The sequence below is a fragment of the Salminus brasiliensis genome, chromosome 1, assembly GCF_030463535.1.
Source record: "Salminus brasiliensis chromosome 1, fSalBra1.hap2, whole genome shotgun sequence".
In the NCBI taxonomy this organism is placed as follows: Eukaryota; Metazoa; Chordata; class Actinopteri; order Characiformes; family Bryconidae; genus Salminus; species Salminus brasiliensis.
In genome coordinates, this window is record NC_132878.1 from 20,691,680 (window position 1) to 20,717,204 (window position 25,525).

The 25,525-nt window shown below is 39.0% G+C and overlaps 1 protein-coding gene across 3 annotated transcripts in view; it reads left to right on the plus strand.

Annotated features, from left to right (window-relative positions):
* acaca (acetyl-CoA carboxylase alpha) overlaps positions 1–25,525 on the plus strand; it is a 47,273-nt gene that overhangs the window by 18,558 nt on the left and 3,190 nt on the right. The window contains exons 28-54 of one of the 3 annotated variants that reach the window (XM_072674345.1): positions 2,005–2,028; positions 2,939–3,064; positions 3,672–3,815; positions 4,245–4,347; positions 5,230–5,337; positions 5,713–5,769; positions 5,999–6,043; positions 6,210–6,251; positions 7,669–7,884; positions 8,194–8,349; positions 8,645–8,869; positions 10,534–10,689; positions 12,080–12,226; positions 12,533–12,802; positions 12,979–13,076; positions 13,250–13,370; positions 14,491–14,601; positions 16,293–16,436; positions 16,797–16,917; positions 17,769–17,865; positions 18,692–18,788; positions 19,062–19,197; positions 19,653–19,830; positions 20,262–20,374; positions 21,804–21,958; positions 23,344–23,514; positions 24,674–24,810. In XM_072674345.1, the coding sequence (XP_072530446.1) occupies positions 2,005–2,028; positions 2,939–3,064; positions 3,672–3,815; positions 4,245–4,347; positions 5,230–5,337; positions 5,713–5,769; positions 5,999–6,043; positions 6,210–6,251; positions 7,669–7,884; positions 8,194–8,349; positions 8,645–8,869; positions 10,534–10,689; positions 12,080–12,226; positions 12,533–12,802; positions 12,979–13,076; positions 13,250–13,370; positions 14,491–14,601; positions 16,293–16,436; positions 16,797–16,917; positions 17,769–17,865; positions 18,692–18,788; positions 19,062–19,197; positions 19,653–19,830; positions 20,262–20,374; positions 21,804–21,958; positions 23,344–23,514; positions 24,674–24,810 (3,498 nt within the window). The remainder of the gene's footprint in view (positions 1–2,004; positions 2,029–2,938; positions 3,065–3,671; positions 3,816–4,244; positions 4,348–5,229; positions 5,338–5,712; positions 5,770–5,998; positions 6,044–6,209; positions 6,252–7,668; positions 7,885–8,193; positions 8,350–8,644; positions 8,870–10,533; positions 10,690–12,079; positions 12,227–12,532; positions 12,803–12,978; positions 13,077–13,249; positions 13,371–14,490; positions 14,602–16,292; positions 16,437–16,796; positions 16,918–17,768; positions 17,866–18,691; positions 18,789–19,061; positions 19,198–19,652; positions 19,831–20,261; positions 20,375–21,803; positions 21,959–23,343; positions 23,515–24,673; positions 24,811–25,525) is intronic. The other 2 variants (XM_072674343.1, XM_072674344.1) reach the window with 2 other exon arrangements.

A 25,525-nucleotide genomic window follows, 5' to 3' on the forward strand; every position in this document is an offset into this window, starting at 1 on the left:
ATGGAGACCTAAATCATTAATCAAACACACACCTCTTCAAAGTTCTTAAGCAGGTTAAGTTTATTTAACTTGCATTATATGGAAAAAAAAAAGTATTGGGACACCTGCTCATTTTTCGTTTCTCCCCAAATCAAGGGTATTAAAATAAGAGTTTGCCCTTTCTACTAGATTTTGGAGCATTGCTGTGTGGTTAAGATTGCACTCCGCAACAAGAGCATTAGTGAATTCAGGATGTTGGATGATCACCACCCCAACTCATCCCAAAAGTATTGGATGGAGCACCATCATAACAGAGAACACAGTTCCACTGCTCCATAGCTTAAGCCTGTGGGGGATGTATTAGGCATCATGCCAATAGGTTCATGTTCATCTGCGTTAGAGAGTCCTATTGTATTGGCAATACTTCTCTATAGGGACTCAAACTAGCTGAATGCATTCATTAGGAGGGGTGTCCACAATCATTTGGACATGTAGGGTATGTGGTGTCTGACACCTACTGAAGCAAAATCCGGACACCAAACATGTCTTGGTTGACTGACCATGTTTAAGGGAAGGGGGAAATTGAGGGTTTGGATTTTTCGCATATTCCTATACCAAAGTCATCGCTTCTGTTGGCGTTAGCCCTGCTAACTCTACTCAATTTGGACAGATTTTTTTTTCATCAACATTCACAAAATATTGCAGACCATTTCTGTTTTTTAATGCCTACATTTAGAACATTTGCCATAATAGGTGCCATAGAATGCATGTGTTGAGTATTTTAAGTACTTTGTATTTTAGGATGTCTAAATAGTATTAGTTTAGTAATTCAATTTCATTTAATTTACTAGTACCAAACTAATTACAGCATTTTTTTGCCTCAGGATGAAACATGCTGTTTTTTCTTTTATTATCGGTACAAAATTGATGAGCTTTGCTTTGATTGGTTGGTTTTATGTCACCGTGACTGCTCACAGGAGCCTCTAGCATAGCAAAGCATAGCTGTTTTTTTTTTGTTTTTTTTTAAAGGATTTCTGAATTTTACTAGATGCTGTTGTTGTAGTTTTGGTGTTCTCCCGGCACAGTGTAGCTTAAGAAATTGAGGCAGGTACAGTTTTGGTACAGTTTATTTTCGAGGGAGCGAGAGATCTTTTTCCTCTGACTAGCAGAGGCTGGTGGAGATGTCTCAGACAACGGATTAAAAGTCAACTTTATTTGTTGAAAGGCTTACGCTAGTGGGCTGGGCGTATGTAAATTTAACAAGTTAACATAGTTACATAACAGTTTTGGGGTTTGGGTGTTTAAGATCAATGGTTTGTCACTTCTAAATACCAAGGTCTCATTATTTAGCTGTGCCACACTATACAGTTTCCCATTCTATGGCACCTTTAACGTGTTACAGCTTCTAAAGCCTTTTTGTAAAAAAAATCCACGCAAAATCTACTATGGAAAGTCGTATTTTATTGACTATAAAAGTGCTAATAATCATGCAGCCCTAGTGGGCATACAGCGCTTCTATTTGTGCTTGACCTGAAATTCTGCAGTGCTAAGCAAAGCTCAAGCTCAAACCACTGCCATTTGCATTTGCATGCCTCACTCTTGACCTCTTGATCCTGTGTTGTGTTTTGCCTTCACTCTCTTCATGAGAGAGTGTAAACAGGGCTCTGATTCTGTAATTTCGTCTTGGGGTATTGTGAATGACGCCATACAGTTGTTGCATGCATGTATGTGTGAGAGAGATAGAGAGAAAGGAAGCATTCTTGAAGGAAGTGTGTGTGTGTGGCATTGGAAATTGTAACAATGCTAATTTTACATAAACAGTTTTTTTTCTATTGTGCATAAAATACCATTTTCTAATTTATTGATTATCAGAACTGCTGTTGCTTTAGTATTTTTCAAAAATCATTAGTGATCTTTATCTGCCAGTCATATCAAATATCCACACAGCACATTGCATTCAAGACTGCTTGCGGTCACTCTTGGCCTTACACTAACCAATCAGTAATCAATTTTATTTGATTGCAGAGGGAACATCCCCACTCTAAACAGGTATAGTACGCATTCTTTCTACTGTCAACCAATGTCTAGCCACCCTTCCTGAGTAGCGTAGACCTAGAGGAAGTAGCCAGCATTGGCAAACATTGCTCTTGGGAGAATCACTACGTAATGTACCTGTTGTCAGTACACTTGTACACATTGCAAGTGTTTAAATTTAGATTGATGAGCCAAAACAAAAAAACTACCTAGACCAGACCTCTCTAAATGTGCCCAGTGGTACCTGACACAAAGTCTTTAGAGCAGATCTTTGAGGTCCTAAAAGCACCACTTACTCCCACAGGTAAATGGATTAGGAGACCTTTGTTCATGACTTCAAGGTCCATTTTCAACATGGTTCCAACATGTGTGCATGTGTGTGTATCCCTGCTATTTGCTTCATCTATGAGTGGTAATTTTGTTTTGGCTCATCTGTGTATTTGTAGTATCAGTTAACAGCTCAGACAGTTGACGGTTGCTGACCAGTCTGAAACAGTTTTTCTCTTTCTGAGTGATGGTTTGCCGATGCTGTTGTTTGTCCCACCTGTTCGTCCATCAAAATGAAGGCTGCTGTAGCAGGGGGATTTGAATCTGAAATCTGAAACTAATTTGTAATAGCGTGGCTTATTGCACCACTCTTAATCTGTTCACACAGTGTGTGTGTGTGTGTGTGTGTGTGTGTGTGTGTGTGTGTGTGTGTGTGTGTGTGTGTGTGTGTGTTTGTTTCACTAGAAATTCTTGTCCACATCATTTTTGTATATATATATTTGTGTGTGTGTGCGCGCACGAGAATGCCCTGCTGTTAATTTAGCGCCATGTAATACAGTCTAGACATCATGCTGGGTTTGAATTAAGTGTCTAATTATTGTGTTTAATTGTGAGGCGCTCCCCACAGAGTGTGACTGTGTGCCAAATGTTCTCGCAGGAAAAAATCCCTGCCACTACAGGACAACAATACTCCAGCTAGCAAAACTAACAGTGCTGTGAGTGATGCTAGCAGGGTTAGTGCTAGCACAGCTATGGCCAGTGATCTAACCGTGAATGGAGACAGGTAGAGTGAGATGTGGTGTTGTGTTGGCGCTCTTTTAATTCCTGGGTTAGCTTGGTCTTAAAGAAACACTGCATTCAGACATTCTAACATGGGCTAACACTGAATGCAAGTTATTGGGAGATGATTAGCTTTCGTGTATTGCAATTTGGTGAAGTATTTCTGGTAATCTACAAACGGGTAAGAAATCTGGGATTGGATCTTCTCAGACGTCATTTTAAAAGTGCTTTGTGTAATCAGATGTTCATTTCAGCTAACCTCAGTGTTTGCTTGTTTTTCTGAAGTTTCTTTTCAAGTTATGTGTTTAAGACAACATTTTACAAGCTTTTAAAGAAGCTTTACATCTTTAACATTTGATTTTGGGAGCATATAACACTTATAGCTTAATGTCTACTTACTTTTCTGTTTTTATGTTCCCATTGTCTCATTACAAGCGCACTCAAGTGGAGAAAAAAAAGAAAGAAAAAAATAAGATGTTCCTAAAGCAGCTTGTGAAGACACAATACTGTTCTCTCAACTTTTCCATAGACAAGTGGTTGTTCTGGCCATATTGCATAATGACTCTGCGTATTTATGTGTGTGTGTGTGTGTGTTTTGTTTGGGCTCTCAGAATGTCCTTCTCGTCCAACCTGAACCACTACGGCATGGTTCATGTGGCCAGTGTGAGCGATGTCCTGCTGGACACTTCTTTCACCCCGCCCTGCCAGCGCATGGGAGCCATGGTGTCTTTCCGCTCCTTCCAAGAGTTCACTAGGTGTGTTTGTGTTTGTAAACCACCAATATGATCCTCTTTTTTTTAAAGCTTTTTCTAAAACCGTTTTTTTTTTTTTGTTGTTATAGTTAGAGATAGTTAGGAAACTCAAGGCCGTTACGAAAATAGGAGAATATATGTAAGTGTTGGTTTCCTTGATGTCACAGCAGTTCCTTCAAAGCAGGCAGTTTTTGAAGCTTAGTTTCTGTCCATGGACTTTATGGAAGAATTTGTAACAAATTGAAATTTAAATAATGCTGACATGGTAAATCATTTAGTCTTCTATGTAGTACCTTCCAAGATTCCTTTCTGTTAAGATCCATGACATAAATATAAAAATCAAAACAGCAAAAAATAAACTAGCATGACTTTATTTTTGCTAGAATACAAAAAGTGCTATGTCCTAATTTTAGTTTTCGTTTTCTCTCTTAGGAACATTAAAGACATACTCAGCTGTTTCTCAGACTCTCCTCCAACCAGCCCCTCCTTCCCTGAAGGGGGAAATCCTGTGCTGTACGGAGAAGAAGACAACAAGGTGACAATGTCTAATTTTCTCCCAATATGCAAAGAATGCCCAAACATCATGTTCCCAAATTAAATCATGTCTAAACAAAGAATGACCAATGCCCAAACATCATGTTCCTTAATCAAAGAATGACCAAGGCCCAAACATCATGTTCCTTAATCAAAGAATGACCAATGCCCAAACATCATGTTTCTTAATCAAAGAATGACCAATGCCAGACATTATGTTCCTTAACCAAAGACTGACCAATGCCCAGACATCATGTTCCTTAACCAAAGAATGACCAAACATCAAGTTCCTTAACCAAGGAATGACCAATGCATATTGTAAACATTATGTTCCTTAACCAAAGAATGTCCACTGCCCAGACATCATGTTCCTTAACCAAAGAATGACCAATGCCCAGACATCATGTTCCTTAACCAAAGAATGCCCAATGCCCAGACATCATGTTCCTTAACCAAAGAATGACCAATGCCCGAACATCATGTTCCTTAACCAAAGAATGCCCAATGATCAAACATCACGTTTCTTAACCAAAGAATGCCCAATGCCCAAACATCATGTTCCTTAACCAAAGAATGACCAATGATCAAACATCACGTTTCTTAACCAAAGAATGCCCAATGCATATTGTAAACATTATGTTCCTAAACCAAAGAATCCCCAAACATCATGTTCATTGACCAAAGAATGCCCAAACATCACATTCCTTAACCGGAAAATGCCCAATTCCCAAGCATCACACTCCTAAACCAAAGAATAACTAAATGTCATGTTACTAAATTAAAACAAAGCCTAGTTCCCAAACCTAGTCCAAAACCAAAGAACGCCCAGTAACCTGAGATGCTCTGTTGTGTTCAGTAAAGTGTTATTACTCCATGTTTATAGAGCATTCAGGACGAGCCCATCCACATTCTGAATGTAGCTATTAAGACGGACAGCGACATTGATGATGATGGCCTGGCTGCCATGTTCCGGGAGTTCACCCAATCGAAGGTGAGGCTTATTTTGACATTTTTTTTGTGATTGAATTTCTCTGTCACTTTTCAATTAAATGAAGAAAAATAGCATTGCGTTTATCAGCTAATACTTTGGGTATATTGGGCTTTTTATTTTGCTTCATGCTCATCAGCGTATGTTCCTTGGTATGAAGAACAAGATTTGCTTAGTTTTCTTTTGCCAACTAATGACTCTTTTGTTACAAAGGCAGTTTAATATGTCAAAGGTTTGATGATCTTTGATGACCTACATGCTAACTATCTTTAGACTTTTGAACAGCAGTATTGGCTTAGTATTTTTGTTCTCTACCATCATTCTCTTTGCCACATAAACATAAAAGTCTTTTACCGGAATTCCATCTCCACTCCACAGAAATCAATGCTGTTTGAACACGGCATCAGAAGACTTACCTTCCTTGTGGCCCAGAAGGTGCGATAACCATTTCATCAGATATGTTTTGGCATGTTTTCTCTCTCTCGCCATTCATTCTCTGCCTGATGACCAGCCTTTACTAAAATGATCCGATAATGAGAAAACAAATGATGCCCATGATGTTAAATTCAATCTTAATTCAAACTGAAATTCTCAAATGTAGCTATTCCACTGCATGTCTCTCTCTTTCTCTCCATCCCTTCACTCGCGATGCCATTACTAACAGGATTTCAGGAAACAGATCAACTGTGAGGTGGACCAGAGGTTCCACGTGAGTATTTTCTGCTCTCCAGATATGGGACCTCTCACCCCTAGCCCCAGCTTGACATCCAGATTCTGTCAATCAAAAAAGAAAGTTAGGATAGTTAGGATATGTTAAAGAAACTATTTACGTGTACTGAATAATTGACAACATTCTGTTTTTTCCCCCCACACAGAGGGAGTTCCCCAAATTTTTCACCTTCCGTGCAAGAGACAAAGTGAGTCTATGCTTTTTTTTTTCTACAGGGTTCAACCTTAATGATTGACTTGGACAAGTATAATAAATAGTTGAGTGAAAAGAGAGGAAAATTACTCCGGTAGGTCAAGATGACGTTCAGCTGTAGGATATTTTTTGACTTCTGGTTGTCTATAGCTACAGCAGTTGTGTTTCAAGCTGCACTTTTGAGTATTGTGAGTTACCAGAGTAAAGAGTTTAGAAAACAGAACATCAACACATGATGGGAGGGAGACACAGTGCTCTTTGAGGAGAACGCTTGCTGCCAATTCTGTCAGCACCTAATAGATGCTGGCAAGTATCATGCTCAGTAATGTAGGGTGGGAAAAGCAGGTGGGCGACCCAGAGAGAGCGAGGCCAGTTAGGCTCTCTTGAACTGCATCCTTTTTTAACTACAGCCACAAGTGTTGAGGATTGAGATAGAATATGAAAATGTACAGAAATCTAGAAAAAAGCTGTTACTTTACATCACATTAGCCATCACTGTTAACAATAACATTACAGCTGGCAAATTTCACCAAAATAGGATTTGACAGTTTGTTCCAGGTCTGACCATACAGGCTCTGGATTTTATGCAGGAATCTAAAAAGTAGTTTTTGTAATAATGGTGAATATTTGAGTGTATAAACATTTGACTGGTGTAGTGGATTATGTTGATTACATTGTCATAATTTAGAATACCTTTGAGTAATTTAAAATCTCTCATTTTACTGTGAATTGTGAAAGGATTGTTCAACGCAATTATTTTTGCTGTAATACAGAATTCTTTTTTAAAATGGTCTGGAACAGGTGTGTGGCAATACACCAATAATGCCTTACATTTTAGATATAGCAATGGAGTTTGTTCTAAAAACTTTACACATTATACTATATGATTTCTCTCTGTATAGCTATTCTTTTTTCAAACAGAAATAATAATAAGAATAATAATAATTCAATTCACTACTACTAATGATTCTTTTTAAAATAGTAATAATAAATACGCCTGTAGTAATAAGAATAAGGTGGCATGTTCCTCACATGCTTCTACACTCTGATAGGCCCTCCATCATGATCAATGATGGCTCTTTCTCCTCTCCCAGCTCTTGATAGTTTTCTAAAATGGTTCCACCAAAGCTCATTACTTTAATGAACTTTTTAATTATTTTGCCCATTTGAGAGAGATGACATCCATTAGCTAGCAGTGATTACCTACATTTACTAAATCTAGCCTGCTATTAGCGCTGGGGGCCACTTTCTGCTCCTGTAGACTCACATTCTCCAAATTTAAAATAACCAATTTCACCCTCTTCTGCCCAAGTTTGGATGTTTTTTTTATTTTATTTTCTATGGTCTTGTTTTCATTCAACTAGAGCATGTATAATAACTAGATTTGACATTACTTTTTTGTGTGCGTCCAGTTTATAGAAGATCGCATCTACCGGCACTTGGAGCCTGCCCTGGCCTTCCAGCTGGAGCTGAACCGCATGCGAAACTTTGCACTGACTGCCATTCCCTGTGCTAACCACAAGATGCACCTGTACCTGGGGGCAGCTCGCGTGGAAGTGGGCACTGAGGTGACGGACTACCGCTTCTTCGTACGTGCGATCATTCGCCACTCCGACCTCGTTACCAAGGTAAGCGCATGGCTGGACCATAGCAATGACGAAGCAAAGCAATGTCCTGTGCAAGTGCTTGTCTACGTTTAATCTAGTCATTGTGGCTATGGGGCCCTGCACAGTTTTTTAGCAAAACAGCTAAAAGTGTAAGTTAAGGTGTCAACATACTTGTGTAGTTTTGTAGACCCAGATTAAGCCTAAACCCAGAATAAATCTAAAAATCTTTTGCGTTGTTGTTTAGTCCATGTTCATAATTTCAGCCCAATATCTAATAACAGCTCAGTTTAAATATTTGTGCGTGGTACATTTATATGCGGTGCTCTGTAGGAGGCCTCGTTTGAGTACCTTCACAATGAGGCTGAACGCCTGCTGTTGGAAGCCATGGACGAGCTGGAGGTGGCCTTTAATAACACTACAGTGCGGACGGACTGCAACCACATCTTCCTCAACTTTGTGCCCACCGTCATCATGGATCCCTCTAAGGTTTGAGGCTGCAGTCCTTAACAAAGTGATGGCTTCATTGTTCTGCTCCTGCAGCAGCTTAAACAGTTATGGCTTTCTGACTGACACTGTCATATCCACATGTCTAATAAGGGGTCTTTTTCAAGTGGTCATTATTTAAATAATAACATGTAGTGTAGATTGTAATCTAAAACAAGAGGTATTTAAAAGCCTGTGAAGTTAAACCAGACTAGCAATCCAATCACTTTATACATTTATCTGAAACCGAATAGAAAAAAAGTAATTCAGTGGTGATTGTGTATTTGTTTCCTGTCAGATCGAAGAGTCAGTTCGTTCCATGGTCATGCGTTACGGTAGCCGGCTGTGGAAGCTGCGTGTACTTCAGGCTGAGCTGAAAATAAACATTCGCTTGACCCCCACGGGCAAGCAGATTCCCATCCGTCTATTCTTGACCAATGAAAGCGGCTACTACCTGGACATCAGCCTCTACAAGGAGGTCACAGACTCCCGCACGGGACAGGTGGGGCCCAAAGACCGACAGGTGGGCTCACGCGTCTCTCATCTCATTCAAATCCCTCATACTCACACATTAACAAACCTCATCGATCCATTACAGGCCCATGAAACAGACCCAGCTTAAACAAAGTGCTGATCATTAACTGATGATTATTTAAAGGTTTGGGGAAAAAAAACTAGGTCTAATAATTTTTGTCATATGAATTATTATATTATATTATATTATATTATATTATATTATTTATTTATTATAACCAGTTTATTCATTTATCAATTAAGCATTGATTATTTAAAGTTTGGGGGAAAAAATAGGTCTAATAATTTTTGTCATATGAATTATTATATTATATTATATTATATTATTTATTTATTATAACCAGTTTATTCATTTATCAATTAAGCATTGATTATTTAAAGGTTTGGCAAAAACTAGGTCTAATAATTATTGTCATATGAATTATTATATTATTTATTTATTTATTATAACCAGTTTATTCATTTATCAATTAAACATTGATGTAATTATTATGTGAACATTATTCTGTACATCAAGGGTATTTATAGATGTTCAGTTATATATTTTCAATTCCATATGTACTAAAAAATAATAATAACAACAATAATAATAATTAATTAATTAAATTAGTGTAATAAATATTTAAGTTGCCAGGTTACATTATGTTCTCTATCTCAGTCACATCCAAGAATTCTACAATTCCCACAAAAGTTTTTCTAAGAATAATTACATACACTCTTAATATAAGCAAGTTCATAAAAATGTTTTCAATGTAATTCTTAATAAAAAAAATATTTCTTACATACTCTCTTAAGAAAGTTTAAAATATTGTCTAAATATTTTCTTAAGACACATTTATAGTTTTTCTTCTGTAGGCCATATAATAGCTTCTTAGAAATGTCACAAGAAATATAAAAAAAATCCACTATTCAGTTAAATCAGGGCAGTGGATAGAGAGCAAAATTGAGAAAAACCTTAAACAAAGCATCAAAAAAATTCATAAACAAGAACTAGAACTGATTGAGAAGGAAACGGCCAACAGGTAAAAAAAAATGCTCCTGGGACAAATGAAAACAGTGGTGTGATAAACCAATTTTTTTGTTTATGTAGCAACAAAGTGCACTGTCCTGTTAACATAGACATTAATTTTAGTAAAATATTATTGAAAATTCCAAACTTTTGAATGATGGTGTACATCCTACAAGTCATTGCCTGACTGTGTTACCATTCAGTTCAGGGCTGTAGTTGTGCCTAAATGATTCTTACTCAGTCTGATGTCATAGTGTGCATCCTCATTTCTTATTTTTCTACAGAAGATCAGGTGAGCTTCCTCATCATGCTGATGTTTTGTCTGGTTACATTTTTAGGATCCTGCTTTTTTTTCATTTTGCCCTGACTGAGTGACTCTTTTTGGTTTGGTGTTTTGGAAATGTATGAGCTATGCGCATGAAGCACACTGTGTGAAGCATTTGCAACCATACTGTTCTGACTCAGCCATCACTGTAGCTCATTCACTGCATGCATGTGTATGGTGGGGTGGGGTGGGTGGGGTTTATTGTTTGCTCATTCTCTCCTGACCACACGGTGCATGTGTGTGTGTGTGTATTAAGAAGGTATTGTGTGTTTATTTCCTTGCCCTACTTTAAGACACCATCTTTCCTCTGCTCTTCTAGATCATGTTCCAGGCCTATGGAGATAAGCAGGGTCCTCTGCATGGCATGCTGATAAACACCCCCTATGTCACTAAAGACCTGCTGCAGTCCAAGCGCTTCCAGGCCCAGAGCCTGGGCACCACCTACGTCTATGACCTCCCTGAAATGTTCAGACAGGTACACACTCATTTGTGAGCCAGCGTGAGATCTGTTCTTGATTGTTCGGCTGCATTGGTGATTTATCTTTGGGTATAAGATATACAGTAATTTGGGGAAAAAATAGGACATCCCATGAAAACCTTTAGAGAGGGGGAGGTTATGTAACCAATGTAAAAAATTTATTTTAATTTGTTTTTGTAATTAAAAGAAATGTGCAGAAAGAAAATAATTTCAGTTGTCAAGTCAAGTGGGTTTTTATTGTCATTTCAACTATATACAGAGTACACAGTGAAACGCAACAACGTTCCTCCAGAACCATGGTGTAACATAGACACAGTGCATACAGAACACAAGTGCAACACAAGTGTGCCGACCCACCCTTACATTTATTAATACATCAAATGTCTAAAATTAGAATCAGGTGTAGCACATCAGCTACAGATGATTAGAACATCATTAGAGGGAATGTATTTTACTTATTTAAACCCCTGACATTTAGTTTGGTTTGCTCTTGATTGGTTAAAGTTATTACCGTGATGAGATCCAAAAAGCTTTCTGAGGCCTTCAGAAAGAAGATTGTAGATGGAAGGGGTGAATCAGCTGTTCCAGTGTCTGCAAAATAATCTACAAGTGCCAACGTGACCAGGTCAGGTCGTTATAGCAAATTCAGTCCAACAGCAGACCACAAAATGAGTAAATAAGTCTCCAATCCTCGAAATCTCATCACAAGATACACCTACAGATAGCTCCTACAGTTGTTGTCACCTGATTTTTAATTTTACGTATTTTAGGTAGTAGTATTGGTACATGTGGAGGTGTCCTGTTTTTTCCTTTTTTCCTTTCATTTCTTATGTTACAAATTATTTAAAAATATAGATTTTTTTTTTCAGTAAGATTTTTGAGATATCTATCAGTTGTGTTAAAATAAAAAATGTATTTTTCAATATTTTGAAATATTTTAACAAACATGTTAAGATGTTGTTAACAGGTAGATCTTATTATGACTGCAACATAATAAGATCTACCTTTGCACTACTTACACCATGTAAATGTGATACCTTTGAGATATTTCCACATGTAGCCAAGCTCTGTGTACATGTTGCTTTTGTGTAGATTAGAGATTTATATTATATTATTTATTTATAGAATAAAGATTTTTTTTTTTTTTAGATTTCATTCCAGATATTTGAAACACTTAATCTGAATACAGTTATAAATTAGTTTTATGATTACACTAACTAAGACAGTCAAATAAAGTCAAATTACCCTTCTTAAAATATGAAAATGCTTATAATACTGTCACTTCCTCCCACATTGGTTTGTGGCCATATTTTGACATGGTTTTCATTTGTAGTTAATTAGTTTATTTTAATTTTCTCACTCCATTTGATTTGTCTTTGCTATGCAGGCCCTGAAGAAGCTGTGGCAATCAGTGGATGCATACGCCCACTTGCCCAAGTGCCCGCTGCCCTCTGAGCTGCTGACCTTCACAGAGCTGGTCCTAGACCCACAGGGCCAGCTGGTACAGATGAACCGCCTGCCTGGGGGCAATGAGGTCAGAACCGTGTGTTAAGCATGATGCATAATGGTAACTGCACCCCCCACAACACACTAGCTAGGCTCCCACTATGCCAAAGCATTTATAATGCTGTGTGTTCTTTAATAATAGTTGGATTTTGTTCAAAAAGTGTTAAAGCAATTGTCAAACAACCAATAAGAGTTGGTTTCCTAGACAGGGATTGAGCCTAGTCCTGAAGTACACAACATGCTGAGTGAAGATTCCCATTTAGAAGGATAAGGTAGTCCAGGGCTAGGCTTAAACTGACACTAAGCGTTTTATTGCATGTGGTTTGTATTGCAGATCGGTATGGTGGCGTGGCGGATGACCTTGCGGACGCCAGAGTACCCAGCAGGCCGTGATATCATTGTGATCAGTAACGACATCACGCATAAGATCGGCTCATTTGGGCCGCAGGAGGACGTGCTGTTCCAGCAGGCTTCAGAAATGTCTCGGGAAAGCGGAATCCCACGCATTTACATCGCCGCCAACAGCGGCGCACGCATCGGACTGGCTGAGGAGATCAGACACATGTTCCACGTGGCCTGGCAGGACCCAGTCGACCCCTACAAGGTAAGAAGAAAAGAGTCATTGTGCAAAACTTTAATCAGCATGAATGAATTAAAGTAAAGACTGAAAATATGCATATGCGTTTCATAAAAGTTACTCAAGGGCCTGTAATTTAACACTGAGATTATAACATATAAACTGTTTATACGTTGATTTGCCTTTTTGCCTTTATCTTGCAGGGATTTAAGTACCTCTACCTCACACCTCAGGACTACAAAAAGGTGTCTGCACTGAACTCTGTGCACTGTGAACATGTGGAGGATGAGGGAGAATCAAGGTGCAGTCCTGTTAAAAAAAAATAATAGACCTCCGTGAAACAATGCATGTTAAGGAAGGCTACATTTTCTGTATTGGTGATTGCTACATTTATAAAGACACCAGCCTCTCAATTTATTGTGCCTGTTTATAAGCAATGTTTTCAGAGTGTAACAAGTGTGTGTGCGTGTGCAGGTATAAGATCACAGACATCATTGGTAAGGAGGAGGGATTGGGGGTAGAGAACCTGAGAGGCTCTGGAATGATCGCTGGAGAATCTTCACTGGCCTATGAAGAGATCATCACCATGAACCTGGTACAGTAGAAACACAGCACAGGCCAGCTCAGTTCTCTGCACTCTTCAGTTGCTTCTTAGTTCTAATTATCTCTCCTTATTAAAGCACTAAACAAGCCTTTTTTTAACATTGATTAGATGGAGAGATCTAGAGATAGATAGAGGGATAGATGCACTATATGTCCAAATGTTTGTGGACACCTCTTCTAATGAATGCATTTAGCTACTTGTTCCCATTGCTGACACATCTAATGGCAGACGTGGGCTAGAGGGGTATGAGGCCCCCCGGCTATGAGCTGTGGAGCAGTGAAACGGTCTTCTCTGGAATTATGGTGCTCTAGCCAATACTTTTGGGATGAGTTGAGAATGAGGTGGGGTGGTGATCATCCAACATTCTGACCTCAGTAAAGCTTTTGTTGCTGATTGCAATCAAACCCTCCCAGCAATGCTTAAATCTAATAGAAAGCCATATGTGACAATTTAATATATAAACAAGCCTGGACAATAGAGACAGTTACTCTAACAAAAGCAGGGTAAACTTTTTTTTATGTCCTTTGAAGCAATAAAAAAGTCAGGTGTCCCAATACATTTGCCCACATAGTGTAGTTACGAATACATTGTCTGTTTGTGATCAGTTTTTATGATAGTTTTCAGGTTTAAATACTTAAAATGGTTTTAATAATGTATGGTGCATGGACTTTTGTCCATGTGTAGATGGATTGATTATTAATAGTAGAGGGTATTAATATCATCAGCAGATTTTTAAAAAATCATTTTATCCAGAGATATAAGAGTAAAATAGACAGAGTAAAATAAAAAAGTAATTAGAATAATCTGGAGTAATGTGACATAGTGATTTATATATGAAACAAATATGGTATGTATATGGTGCACTTACATAATTAAGTACTAATTGAGGTGCATGTGCAATGTAAGCTACAAGCTATTTCACTTTTAAATTCATTTGTATCTTGAATACATTTTAATTGTATAAATAAACCAATTTATTGAATAAATGGCTCATTATGATCTAAAGATTATTATCGCATACTAAAAATTTACACACCGTTTCAGATTTGAGTCGCACTGATTTGCTGTTAAGTCATAACGCGTGTGATATTGTGTCTGTGTTTGTGTGCAGGTGACGTGCAGGGCTATCGGAATAGGAGCTTACCTGGTGCGTCTTGGCCAGAGGACCATCCAGGTAGAGAACTCCCACATCATCCTGACAGGAGCTGGAGCCCTCAACAAGGTAAATGTGACTCCGGCTTGAAGGCTAATGCAGCTTGCAAGCAATATAAGAATATACTTCACAGATCAACATCAGACTGCTTTCATCACACCTGCCTCTAATCTAAAATACACCAGCTTGTGGCATGTGGTTTCAGACACCGTTTGACGCACAGTTGTCTATAACAATAGAGAAAAATACATCAGAGCCATAGTGAAGGTTAAATGTTGTCCATTTTTGTCCTGAACTATTATTTTAATATACTGGAGTCTAGCGACGAGAAGTAAAACGTGTCAGAAGATGTATTCTAATTGGTTATGGTCTAGGCTCAACTTGCATAGCAGTTGACATAGCAAAATCATTTCCCCATTAAGTCTCTTCTCATACAAATGGCCTCATAACTGTTTGCTCTGAAAGAGAGCACACATGCATAAATTACGCCGCTGCCCGCCTGATAAGGACAGTTTAATTTGCTCCTGTTTTAATTGTGTCAGTAAATTCAGTCTGCAGTGTGGTGACAGAGCGTTGAGCTTCTTTTTTTTCTCCCATCAAGCTCTCTCATCTATGACCCAGATAGATTGCTGCTTAATTCATGCAATTAGAGTATCTGCATTTTGATAATAATATCCAGGACTATGTTATCCAAGAAAATGTTATGAATGAATTTTTTTTGGACATTGTGTGAGAGTGTATTTGTTTGGGTATTTAATAAGTTGTTTTTAGAGACATTTAGTTAGTTATGTGGGTGTTAGTTATGTGCTCGAATGAAAGCAAGGACAGGCAAATTAGACATTCAGACAGATCAAAAAAGACCAATATTATTGTTTGTAGTATAGAGCAAATAGTCGTATGGAAAGTTATTCCTAGTGTCCTTATGTTTTGCGGACTGAGGAAGAACAAATGTGCATATTTGTGCCTGAAGGGTTTCTCTATATCCTACACATCTAAGTAATCACCTTTAAGGTCCAGTTTCCAGTTTCAAGGTCCAGTAACACTGATATAAAGAGACATCCTTGCATACAAATTGTCTGATGGCTTGAGCTACGGCCAAAAATATGCCCTTTAAATTGAAATAAAATAAGCTTGACTCAATAAAGCAATGGCAGCAATCTCCCGCATACACAGCACAGCTGCAACTACAGATACAGTGTTCAATTTTAGAGGCCTGTAAGCCATTTTGATGATGTTACCAAAACATGAAAAGTAAGCCATGTGTTATGAGCTCTGAATTCAGCGGGGGGGAAAAATATGATTCATTAGTGTTTGTTGTTGGTATCGAAGACAACCAGCTAATATTCGTTTTACCTGAAATTTTTGTAAAACCTCAAGTTGAACTTACCACTATGAGAGTTCAGCATCTGTCTTCAAATGACATTGCAAGCAGCAATCATTAGGGACCAAGCACTTTTATGAAGCCAGTAGAGGACAAATGATGGCATTGTTATTCAATTCAAATTATTCCGCAACAAATACCTGTGTTTTAGCCTCGGAACACACTACAAAACTACTGTAAGCTAGTCATAGTACAGACCTGGGAATATACTATGGTTTTTATTTTTATTTAATCATATTTACTTTTGTTAATGAGCCTCCATCAGATATTCTGTTTTTGCGGCTGCAAGTAGTGATGTACATTCATGCTTTGCAGTCCTTTGCAGGAAAAGTCTGTGTGTTGATCTGTAGTGCATTTTTTGTGTGCTCTTCCTGTGCAGGTGTTGGGCCGCGAAGTGTACACATCTAATAACCAGCTGGGAGGGGTGCAGATCATGCACAACAATGGCGTCACACACACTACAGTGTGCGATGACTTTGAAGGCGTTTACACTCTACTGCAGTGGCTCTCCTACATGCCCAAGGTGAACACCTTACTTCTGTTAAGACTTCTTTTCCCTTTTCACACAGCTGTACATACCATAAAACAAATGTGGCTTCGTGCTGGAATCTAGTATCTTTACTTACTAACAGATTCTCTAAACAATTCAATAAAATAAAACAGATTGTTTTACAGCATAAACACTATGGGTCTATGAGAATTTGCTATGGAATAGTTTACATACTGTCAGTTAAATGGTCTCCTCTGGTGTGTAATAATTCAAAAAGATTTGAGCTAAACTTGGGCTATTCGGAGTGTCTGTTTTTTAAGAGGTTGGTCAGTGCTCTGCAGTGCTTAATGGTATTGATCTAATGAAAGTGATTAACAAACCGCTTCGTTTCAGAACACATCCAGTCCCGTGCCACTGCTGGCGGCCAAGGACCCCATTGACCGGCCGGTGGAGTTTGTGCCCACCAAAGCACCCTACGACCCCCGCTGGATGCTGGCAGGACGACCCAACCAGAGTAAAAACACACTCACACTCTGTTAAAACACTTATTTGTGATTGTTGTATGGTAGTGTTTTTTGCAGGACTGTGAGATAAGGCCTCGTCCACATGTATATTTCTTTTTTCCGCTGTTTAAAAAAAAATGCCTCATGTACATTGTGAGCATGTGTGTAGAGCAAAATATACAAAATATACAACAAAGTGGCATCAGTGTGTTACCACCAGAGTACACAGACACAACGTCTATCTATACAGGTTTAAAGTCAGACTTCTGCCAGAGAAAAAAGCTTAAAAGGAGAAAAGGTTAAGCAGGTCATCTGAACATCGCAGAAAAGCAGAAACCTACATCAGCAGGATCTCATCAATATATCTGTCATTAGTCACAGATCACATGTACCTGAAGTGTATTTAAGGTGTAATTGTAATTGATTTCAATGGATTCACTTCGTCTAATTATAGTATTTTCAAAGGCTTCCCTTTTGTCTTTTTCAATTAGGTACTTTTGAGTTTTTAAAAGCCATAGTGTGATACTGATCCGTTCGGCCTATTTCAATTGTTTGGCCTTTAGAAAAAGTAGTTACTCAATTTAATCATCAAAATAATCAGTAGATCACTCATAAACTAATATATTCTATAGTGACAAAACCAGACAATACCAGATGACGGATGATACCAGGGAGCATAATGAACACCGCTCCCTCTCTCACTCCCTGTCTGTGATTATGTTGTGCATAGATCAGCTGTTTCGCATCTCTGTCCTTCATGTCCTACTGGTACCATCACTGCATGCTGCTACTGTTTCTTTCTCGCTCTCTCACTCGCTCACTTTCTTACTTTTTCTCTTTTCCTCTCCCTCTCTCTCTCTAGATCCTAAAGGAGCGTGGGTGAGTGGCTTCTTTGATCAAGGCTCCTTCATGGAGATCATGCAGCCTTGGGCTCAGAGTGTAGTAGTGGGTAGAGCCAGGTGAGCTCTACAGCATATTCCTTAATTACCATAAACACATGCATAAGCATCATGTTGTATGTAGAAGCCACACATACATATTATTTCATCTACATACCACTGTCTGTGGAGGCCTGGCTTTGTTTTCCTGCGGAACACATTACTTGTTTATTCATAGGCTATTGCTGCTGGTATATCAGAAATATGAGGCCAGTTACAGCTTCAGGGATATATGTCCCCTAAACTAGATTACCTCTGATGTCGTTGCATCAAGGCCATCCTATTTTAACTGGGTCTTAGTGATTCAAAGTGTATTGGCTGAATTGCTTTTTTTCTGTGGCACCTCAACATTTATTAGTAGATTTAGTCTGATTGTAAGCTTTGCTTCTCGGGCTGATTTTACACCACACAGCAATACTGTTTTCTGTTACTTATTTGTTGTTGAACTCTTTCTGCTTTTATTTTTATTGTAGAAACATTAGCCCTGATTCAGAGATTTTTTGGTCTCTCTTGATGCTCAGACAGGAACTAAGCATTGATTGTTAATATGCATGAGCTCATTAGCATGTTTTTTTTTTTTTTTCCTTGAGGTCACGTGTAAACATTATAGTGGAAGTAAAAAGAAAGCGTCATGCTGAGTAAAAGAGGTTTTGATAATTACCCTCATTGGCCCGTTATCAACTGAGAAATTAGTCATTTGTGAATTCGCCCCACAGACTAAGTGGTTTCCAATCCCAAGCAAAATTAGGCAAAATTATTTCAGAAGTTTAAAAAAAAAAAAAGGTCAACAGTAAAATAATTGACCTTTGAGCTTCTGTTCATTACATGTCCAATCTTTGGTTTGCAGGTTGGGCGGGATCCCGACTGGAGTGGTTGCTGTGGAGACCAGATCCGTTGAGCTGTCCATCCCTGCAGACCCTGCTAATTTGGACTCTGAGGCCAAGGTAAGACGCACACAAACTCACCATGCTTATCGTGACTAAGACATGATTAGAATCAATTATGTTAATATAGAATAGAAAAGGCGCTCCCTTTGTTTTGGTCAGATTTTTCTGTTTACTTTATATTTCTCAGATTTCTCAATTATCCATTATGGTACAATTTGAGATTTCACAATGCATCAAATTGTTAATATTGTAATCAAGGTAAATTGGTCAGAGATTTACAGCCCTAAGAAACACACAATGTGCTTGTAATATGTGTCTTTTCCACTGTAGATCATCCAGCAAGCAGGCCAAGTATGGTTCCCAGATTCAGCTTTTAAAACCGCTCAAGCCATTAAAGACCTGAACCGGGAGGGCCTTCCGCTCATGGTGTTCGCCAACTGGAGAGGCTTTTCTGGAGGGATGAAGGGTCAGTTATTTAATTACTGTTCTAACTGATTACGATTTCAATTTTATTATATAATAATTCATATAGGGTGGCCAATTTTTATTTGATTTTTGGAATCTTTCAGTCTTTTGGCATGCATGTTGCTCTTTAACATTAAATCATAGAACATTCCATCCGACCTCCTTCATGTGCCAGTGTTGATTTTATGGGCAGTTTGGAGCTCTGTAGTTAGTGATGGGCTTCTAGAGTTAACAAAACCTCCTGTACTGAAGTTGGTGTGTGAGCTTGTACTCCAGCACCTGGGTTAGAAACCGCTGGTCAAAGCAATTGTGGTAATACAAGTAAAACGAGAAGAAAAACGTTCTAATGCAGCCGGAGTTTCCAGGAGATGTTCTGGATTCTACCGCTGACCGTGTCATGCTTAGATGTGGTGTTAATCTGGATGAGCCAAGACTAACCCCAGCTGTCACCCACAGACATGTATGACCAGGTGCTAAAGTTTGGGGCATACATAGTGGATGGGCTGAGGGAGTACAGGCAGCCCGTGCTGGTCTACGTCCCCCCACAGGCTGAACTACGAGGAGGCTCATGGGTAGTGATTGACCCAACCATTAACCCACGCCACATGGAGATGTATGCTGACAAGGACAGCCGGTAAGAGCTGTGTGTGTGTGTGTGTGTGTGTGTGTGTGTGTGTGTGTGTGTGTGTGTGTGTGTGTGTGTGTGTGTGTGTGTGTGTGTGTGGCTAGGGATAATGATACAACAAAAAAGGATATAGTTTATATTAATACAGATCTTATCTGGTATGATTTGAAGTATATTAAAACACAGTGTAATTGGTTCGAGGGATCTTTCGCAATTGCATATGTCCATCTGACAGCATATTGTCTCCCCCCCATAAGAAAAGCTTCTACATCTGAAATCGTATTTTGATAGTAAGCAAAACAATGTAACCAAAATGATTTAAAGGCTTTACTTATCAACGTTTCTATTAGTTCATTGATAACAAGCTGACATTATTTCTTGTCAATGAATAAGATATGAGTTAAGTAATTGTCTCTAACTACAAACTCTGTGATGCGCAGTGGTGGAGTGTTGGAGCCAGAGGGCACGGTGGAGATTAAATTCCGTAAGAAGGATCTGGTGAAGACCATGAGACGTGTGGATCCCGTTTACATGGGCCTGGCTGAGAGACTGGGTGAGTCTCTGAGTTTCTAAATCAGACTAAGATGGTTATTTGCCTAACAGTACATTTGTGTTTAAACTAAGGCAGCGGTCAACCATGTGGTTCGTGGAATGGACTGGATGAACCACAGGTGTTGAGCTCTCACAGTTAAAGCCCAGGTGTTTTTGATGTTCTACAACCAGAGCTTAAATATTGAGAAACATTTGCATGTGTTCAAGACACACTGGATAGATGAGGTCAGAGACAGGCTCAGTATTTTACTGAATAAGAGGTCACAACACACTGTAAACACATGGAGCGTAACCGCTGCACAATTTAAGGTGGGATGGAAAATTCCAATTTCAGCCCGTCACAGGTACTGCTATGGACACTACCCGTGTCTGCGATGTGATCATTTTAATAAATAAAGTGCAATAAAATGGTAATGATGCCATTTTGGGTTAAACCATTACTTTTATTTTGCCATGAGACTCGTGATAAATGCAGAAGAACTAACTAAATTAAACTAAACAAACAAACAATGCAAGTGTGAAATAAATAATTAAAGATTAAAAAATATATAAACTTAATATTATTTATAATTAACAGCATGTAACTGACTATTGTCAGTGCATGTGTTTAATACCTCTAAACCATATCCTGTTTATGGATAATGCCCCTTCTCCCCTGATACCCCTGTCAATCATACTCTATACAGGTCAATCTCATCTTTTTCCATCTCTTCCGTTCAGTCATCTGTCTACAGCTAGGGCAGCCCATTGACCCGCTAGCAGTCACAATAATCAACTCTGCCACAGATCAATGTCTTGGCCAGCTACAGGGCTAACAGAAGCCCAGGGCTGCTCACTCTAGGGGTCCAGAAGAAGGCTTGTCCAGTGTTTTTGACGTGCTCATCCCTGTTCACGCCAGCCATTAAAGGGCAAGGCAAATCTTTTTCTTTGCTGTTCTTAAACAGCTTTTTCTAAACATACTTTTCACTCCCCGGTCCACACTATCCATATATGGTGGAAACTGCACTCCACAAACAGCCCATTTTAAATGAATTATGACATGAGGTCACATTACATACATATACAAAGCCCATTCAGTCATCAGCAGTTTAGCCATTCACATTTATTTGCAGTTCTGCAATTCCGCTTTCTGAATAACTAAACTGGGTCACCAATTAAATCAGTTTACATCTATCAGTCTTAAATGCAGAATGGCAAAGGCGAGGATGGCACGTGGTCATGTAAAATAATTTATGATCGTATATAAACCCACACAAATGTGGGTTTAGGGGTAAAACCGTCACAAACAATAGAGACATTTTAATGTTTCTGACACAGACATCCTATATGTTGACATTCACATAACATCACCAACTAAACCTGGCATAGGACTGTAAAGATTGGGCTGAATTAACTGTACCCTCTTTGTGCGTGTCTGTGTGTATATCCAGGCACCCCGGAGCTGTGTGTAATAGAACGTAAGGAGCTGGAGACCAAACTGAAGGAGAGAGAGGAGTTCCTGCTTCCCATCTACCATCAGGTGGCAGTGCAGTTTGCCGACCTGCACGACACACCGGGACGCATGCAGGAGAAAGGAGTCATTACTGTGAGCATTTGTTTTACACACTTTCCATTCTGTTGAGAAAAGTAAACCTACACTAACAGGAAAAGCCCCTAATAAACCCACACAATTGTTACATTTTCAGTTAAAATTGTCAGTTTTTATTTTATTTATTTAAAGAATGAAGAAGAGAAATGATTAATCTGATCCTGATCTTAAACAGGCCCCTATACCAAGTTAATCTGCCTGCATACCTAAAAGCTCACACAATGATTCACTGTAATAAGTCATGAGCAGTAACACTCTTTTGAGAAGGACGAATAACATTTAAACTGGAATTGTTCTCTATAAGCTCTGCTGTTCCCTCACTATAAGTCAACTTATAGTTTTTAGACACTTCAGAAGTTCCTAAAACAGGATTGTTGGATTGTTTTTTGTTTTTTTGCTTACAGACTAATAATGACTAAAAACAGAAGCTAATTTATATTGCCTACGTTTAGAAGGTGCATATATTTGTCACTGTACTATGTACAGCGAAATGTGTCCTCCGCATTTCACCCATCTGTGGTAGTGAACACACACACACACACTAGTGAACTAGGGGCAGTGAGCACACACACTCCCAGAGCGGTGGGCAGCCAACTCCAGCGCCCGGGGAGCAGAGTGCCTTGCTCAAGTGCCCAACAGTGGCAGCTTGCCAAGCCCGGGTATCAAACCCACAACCCTGTCATCAACAGCCCAGAGCTCTAACTGCTGAGCCACCACTGCCCCACTTAATAACTAAACTATACATGTTTGCACTAATATCAATAATGAACTCTTTTAGAGAAGTAAAATTAGTTAAAGTTTGTTAAAGTTGTTCCTTGCTACTTTTGACCTTGGCTTGCTCACTTATATGTGTTATTGTTTAGTTTCTATTTGTCTTATTTCTGGATTTCGGAAAAGCTGCTTTGTAACATCAGGTCGTAAAAAGAGCTTTTCAAATAACTGTGACTCAAAGCTTATAATGTGACTTTACACTTTAGTCTCTTTTGAAATAAGAGGCAACATATCTAACTACACAGGCTTATAAGTGATTAATTGATGTTTATTGAGATTACCAGTATTTTCATTTTTGAAATATTTTACGATGCAAGGTGGCGTACACAGTACATGGGCTTAGTAAGGGCTTTTCCTCTGCACTCTATTTGGCATACAGTGCCAGTTCCATTTTTAGGGATACTTATTTTTTAAAATGTAAAAAGACAAAATATTATGTTAGAAATGTTAATGTACTTAAAAAGAGTTGAATCATTGTTTACATGAAACTTTACCAAGAAATAAACTAAAACCCTTCTTAAAAAACATGGAACTGCAGCTGGAGAACCTAATCAGAGCAGTCCAGGCTTTACTGTAAATTGGCCTCATACTTGCTCTGCATCCATTCACAGGATGTCCTGGAGTGGAGAACATCGCGGCAGTTCTTCTACTGGCGTTTACGGCGCCTCCTTCTGGAGGACACGGTAAAAAGGAAGATCCAGCATGCCAACAGCGAGCTGACCGATGGTCAGGTGCAGGCCATGCTCCGCCGCTGGTTTGTGGAGGCTGAAGGCGCTGTGAAGGTGAGGGGGGGAAAAACACTATTTTAGAAATCCTTCACCCACAATTGCTATTTTTTCTGATGATGAAATGAAAGCTGGTAGAGGCCAGATGGTATGATCTTAAAGGGATGGGTTTGATGTGGATGGGCCTGATTATTGTAAAGTACAGATATGTTAGTATCTGCTAACTTCATTGGGTGTTTAATCCCAATAAGGGATTTGTAGTTGTAGAACCACAGAGGGTGCTTGGGCCACACATATGGCTACATTTACCAGGACAGTTTGGTTATTTGTCTTGCTATTGATTTCAATGAACACCTAAATAGCACAAAGCCAAATCTCCACATCATTTGAACTATTAAATACAGGTCACCTCTTATGCTCGCTGCACACCTTTTAAATTGGTTTAAAGATTAAAGATTAAAGATTCATCCCTCATCCCATCACCCCTTTATTTTGCTTAACAGCTGTGTTCCTGCAGCTCACCAGATTTAGCCTTTTAGACTTATGTGGAAATTAAGATTGTATTATATTTTTCCTACCTGTACTCTCAGTTCACCGGTTCAAATTATCCTTTATCATAAACAGACTGCAGTAGTTTCACATGCAGCCTATAGTCAAAGCCGGTACAAGGAGCTGTGTTTTACTCCAGCCAAGCCTGGGCAGGGGAGGCACACTGGGATGCATGAAGAGGTCCTGGAGCGCTGCCAAGCCCCCGAGGCAGCTCCAGAGTATCTGCGGATGACGATGGCTGGAGCGGCTAATGCATTAACCCAATCAGAGGCGGCTATCTTAAGCCGCAATTAATCTCCTCCCTGGCATGCGCAGATAGGAGAGCAACATGCTGTTTCTTAATTAAAAGCAAACGGATTAAAAATGATTAATAAAGGCTGTTAAATGTTCCCGCCGACTAAGGGTGCAGGCTTTTTTCCATGGGGGACCATTAACGGCCCGACAAATCTTCCTGAGTCCGGCTTTGTTTCAGATCAGCCTGGTTTTATCTGTAGAGCTCTAATCTTTTTCTTAGTTTTTTTGTTTGTTTGTTTTTTAGGAATTGGGAAGGGGATTGTGATTTGGCATTTTTCCAATACTAACATTCTTCAAAAATGGTTTAGTTTGAAGAATATGACAGTTTAAAGACCAGTGTGTTTAATTCTCTCTCTGGTTTTTGTTTTTTTAGGCCTACTTATGGGACAGCAATGAAGATGTGGTGGAGTGGCTGGAGAGGCAGCTGACGGAGGAGGAAGGTGCCAGGTCTGTCATTGACGAGAACATTAAGTACATCCGCAGGGATCACATTCTCAAGCAGATCCGCAGGTAAAATCTCGATTTTTCTGTGCAGTCACTGCTGGCTTTCTAAACCACATTCATCAATGTAGCGTGTCTGTTCATTTCTTTTTTTTTTCCTTACCCAGCCGTCTGTTACTCTCTTTCTTTTAGTGATTTGAAAAATGTATGAAAAATTTGTAACGCTGTGGTAAACCTGTTAATACACATCGGCTGAACTTTAAAAATCTGTCTGACTGCATGTTAGTCAAACAGGTTGGCTTTTTACCAGAGAGATTTTTTGATGCACAGATCTGGTTTCACAGGCTCAGGTCTGAGCACCTTCTCAGAACGCAGTGCTGTCTGTTCATACATCTGACGTTTTTGAAGGAGGAAGCGTTTTAGAATGCCACATAAAGAAAACCAACTAACTAACCAAATTTTAGAAATAATGAAAACTACATGTAGTCATGTATATACACAGATTATCTTCATCTACAGTGGCATCTGTCAAGGCATGGATATATTAGGCAGCAAGTAAACAGTCAATTCTTGAAGGCAACGTGTTAAAAGCAGGAAAAATAGTGAAGCATAAGAATCTGAGGCACTTTGACAAAGACCAAGGCTAGACATATGAGTGAGAACATCTCTGAAATATCAGGCAGGTCTTGAGGGGTTTTCTTACAAAGAGTGGTCCAAAAAAGGGCAACCAATGGTTAACCGGCGGCAGGGTCATAGACACCAGTGGTTCATGGATGCAATCCAT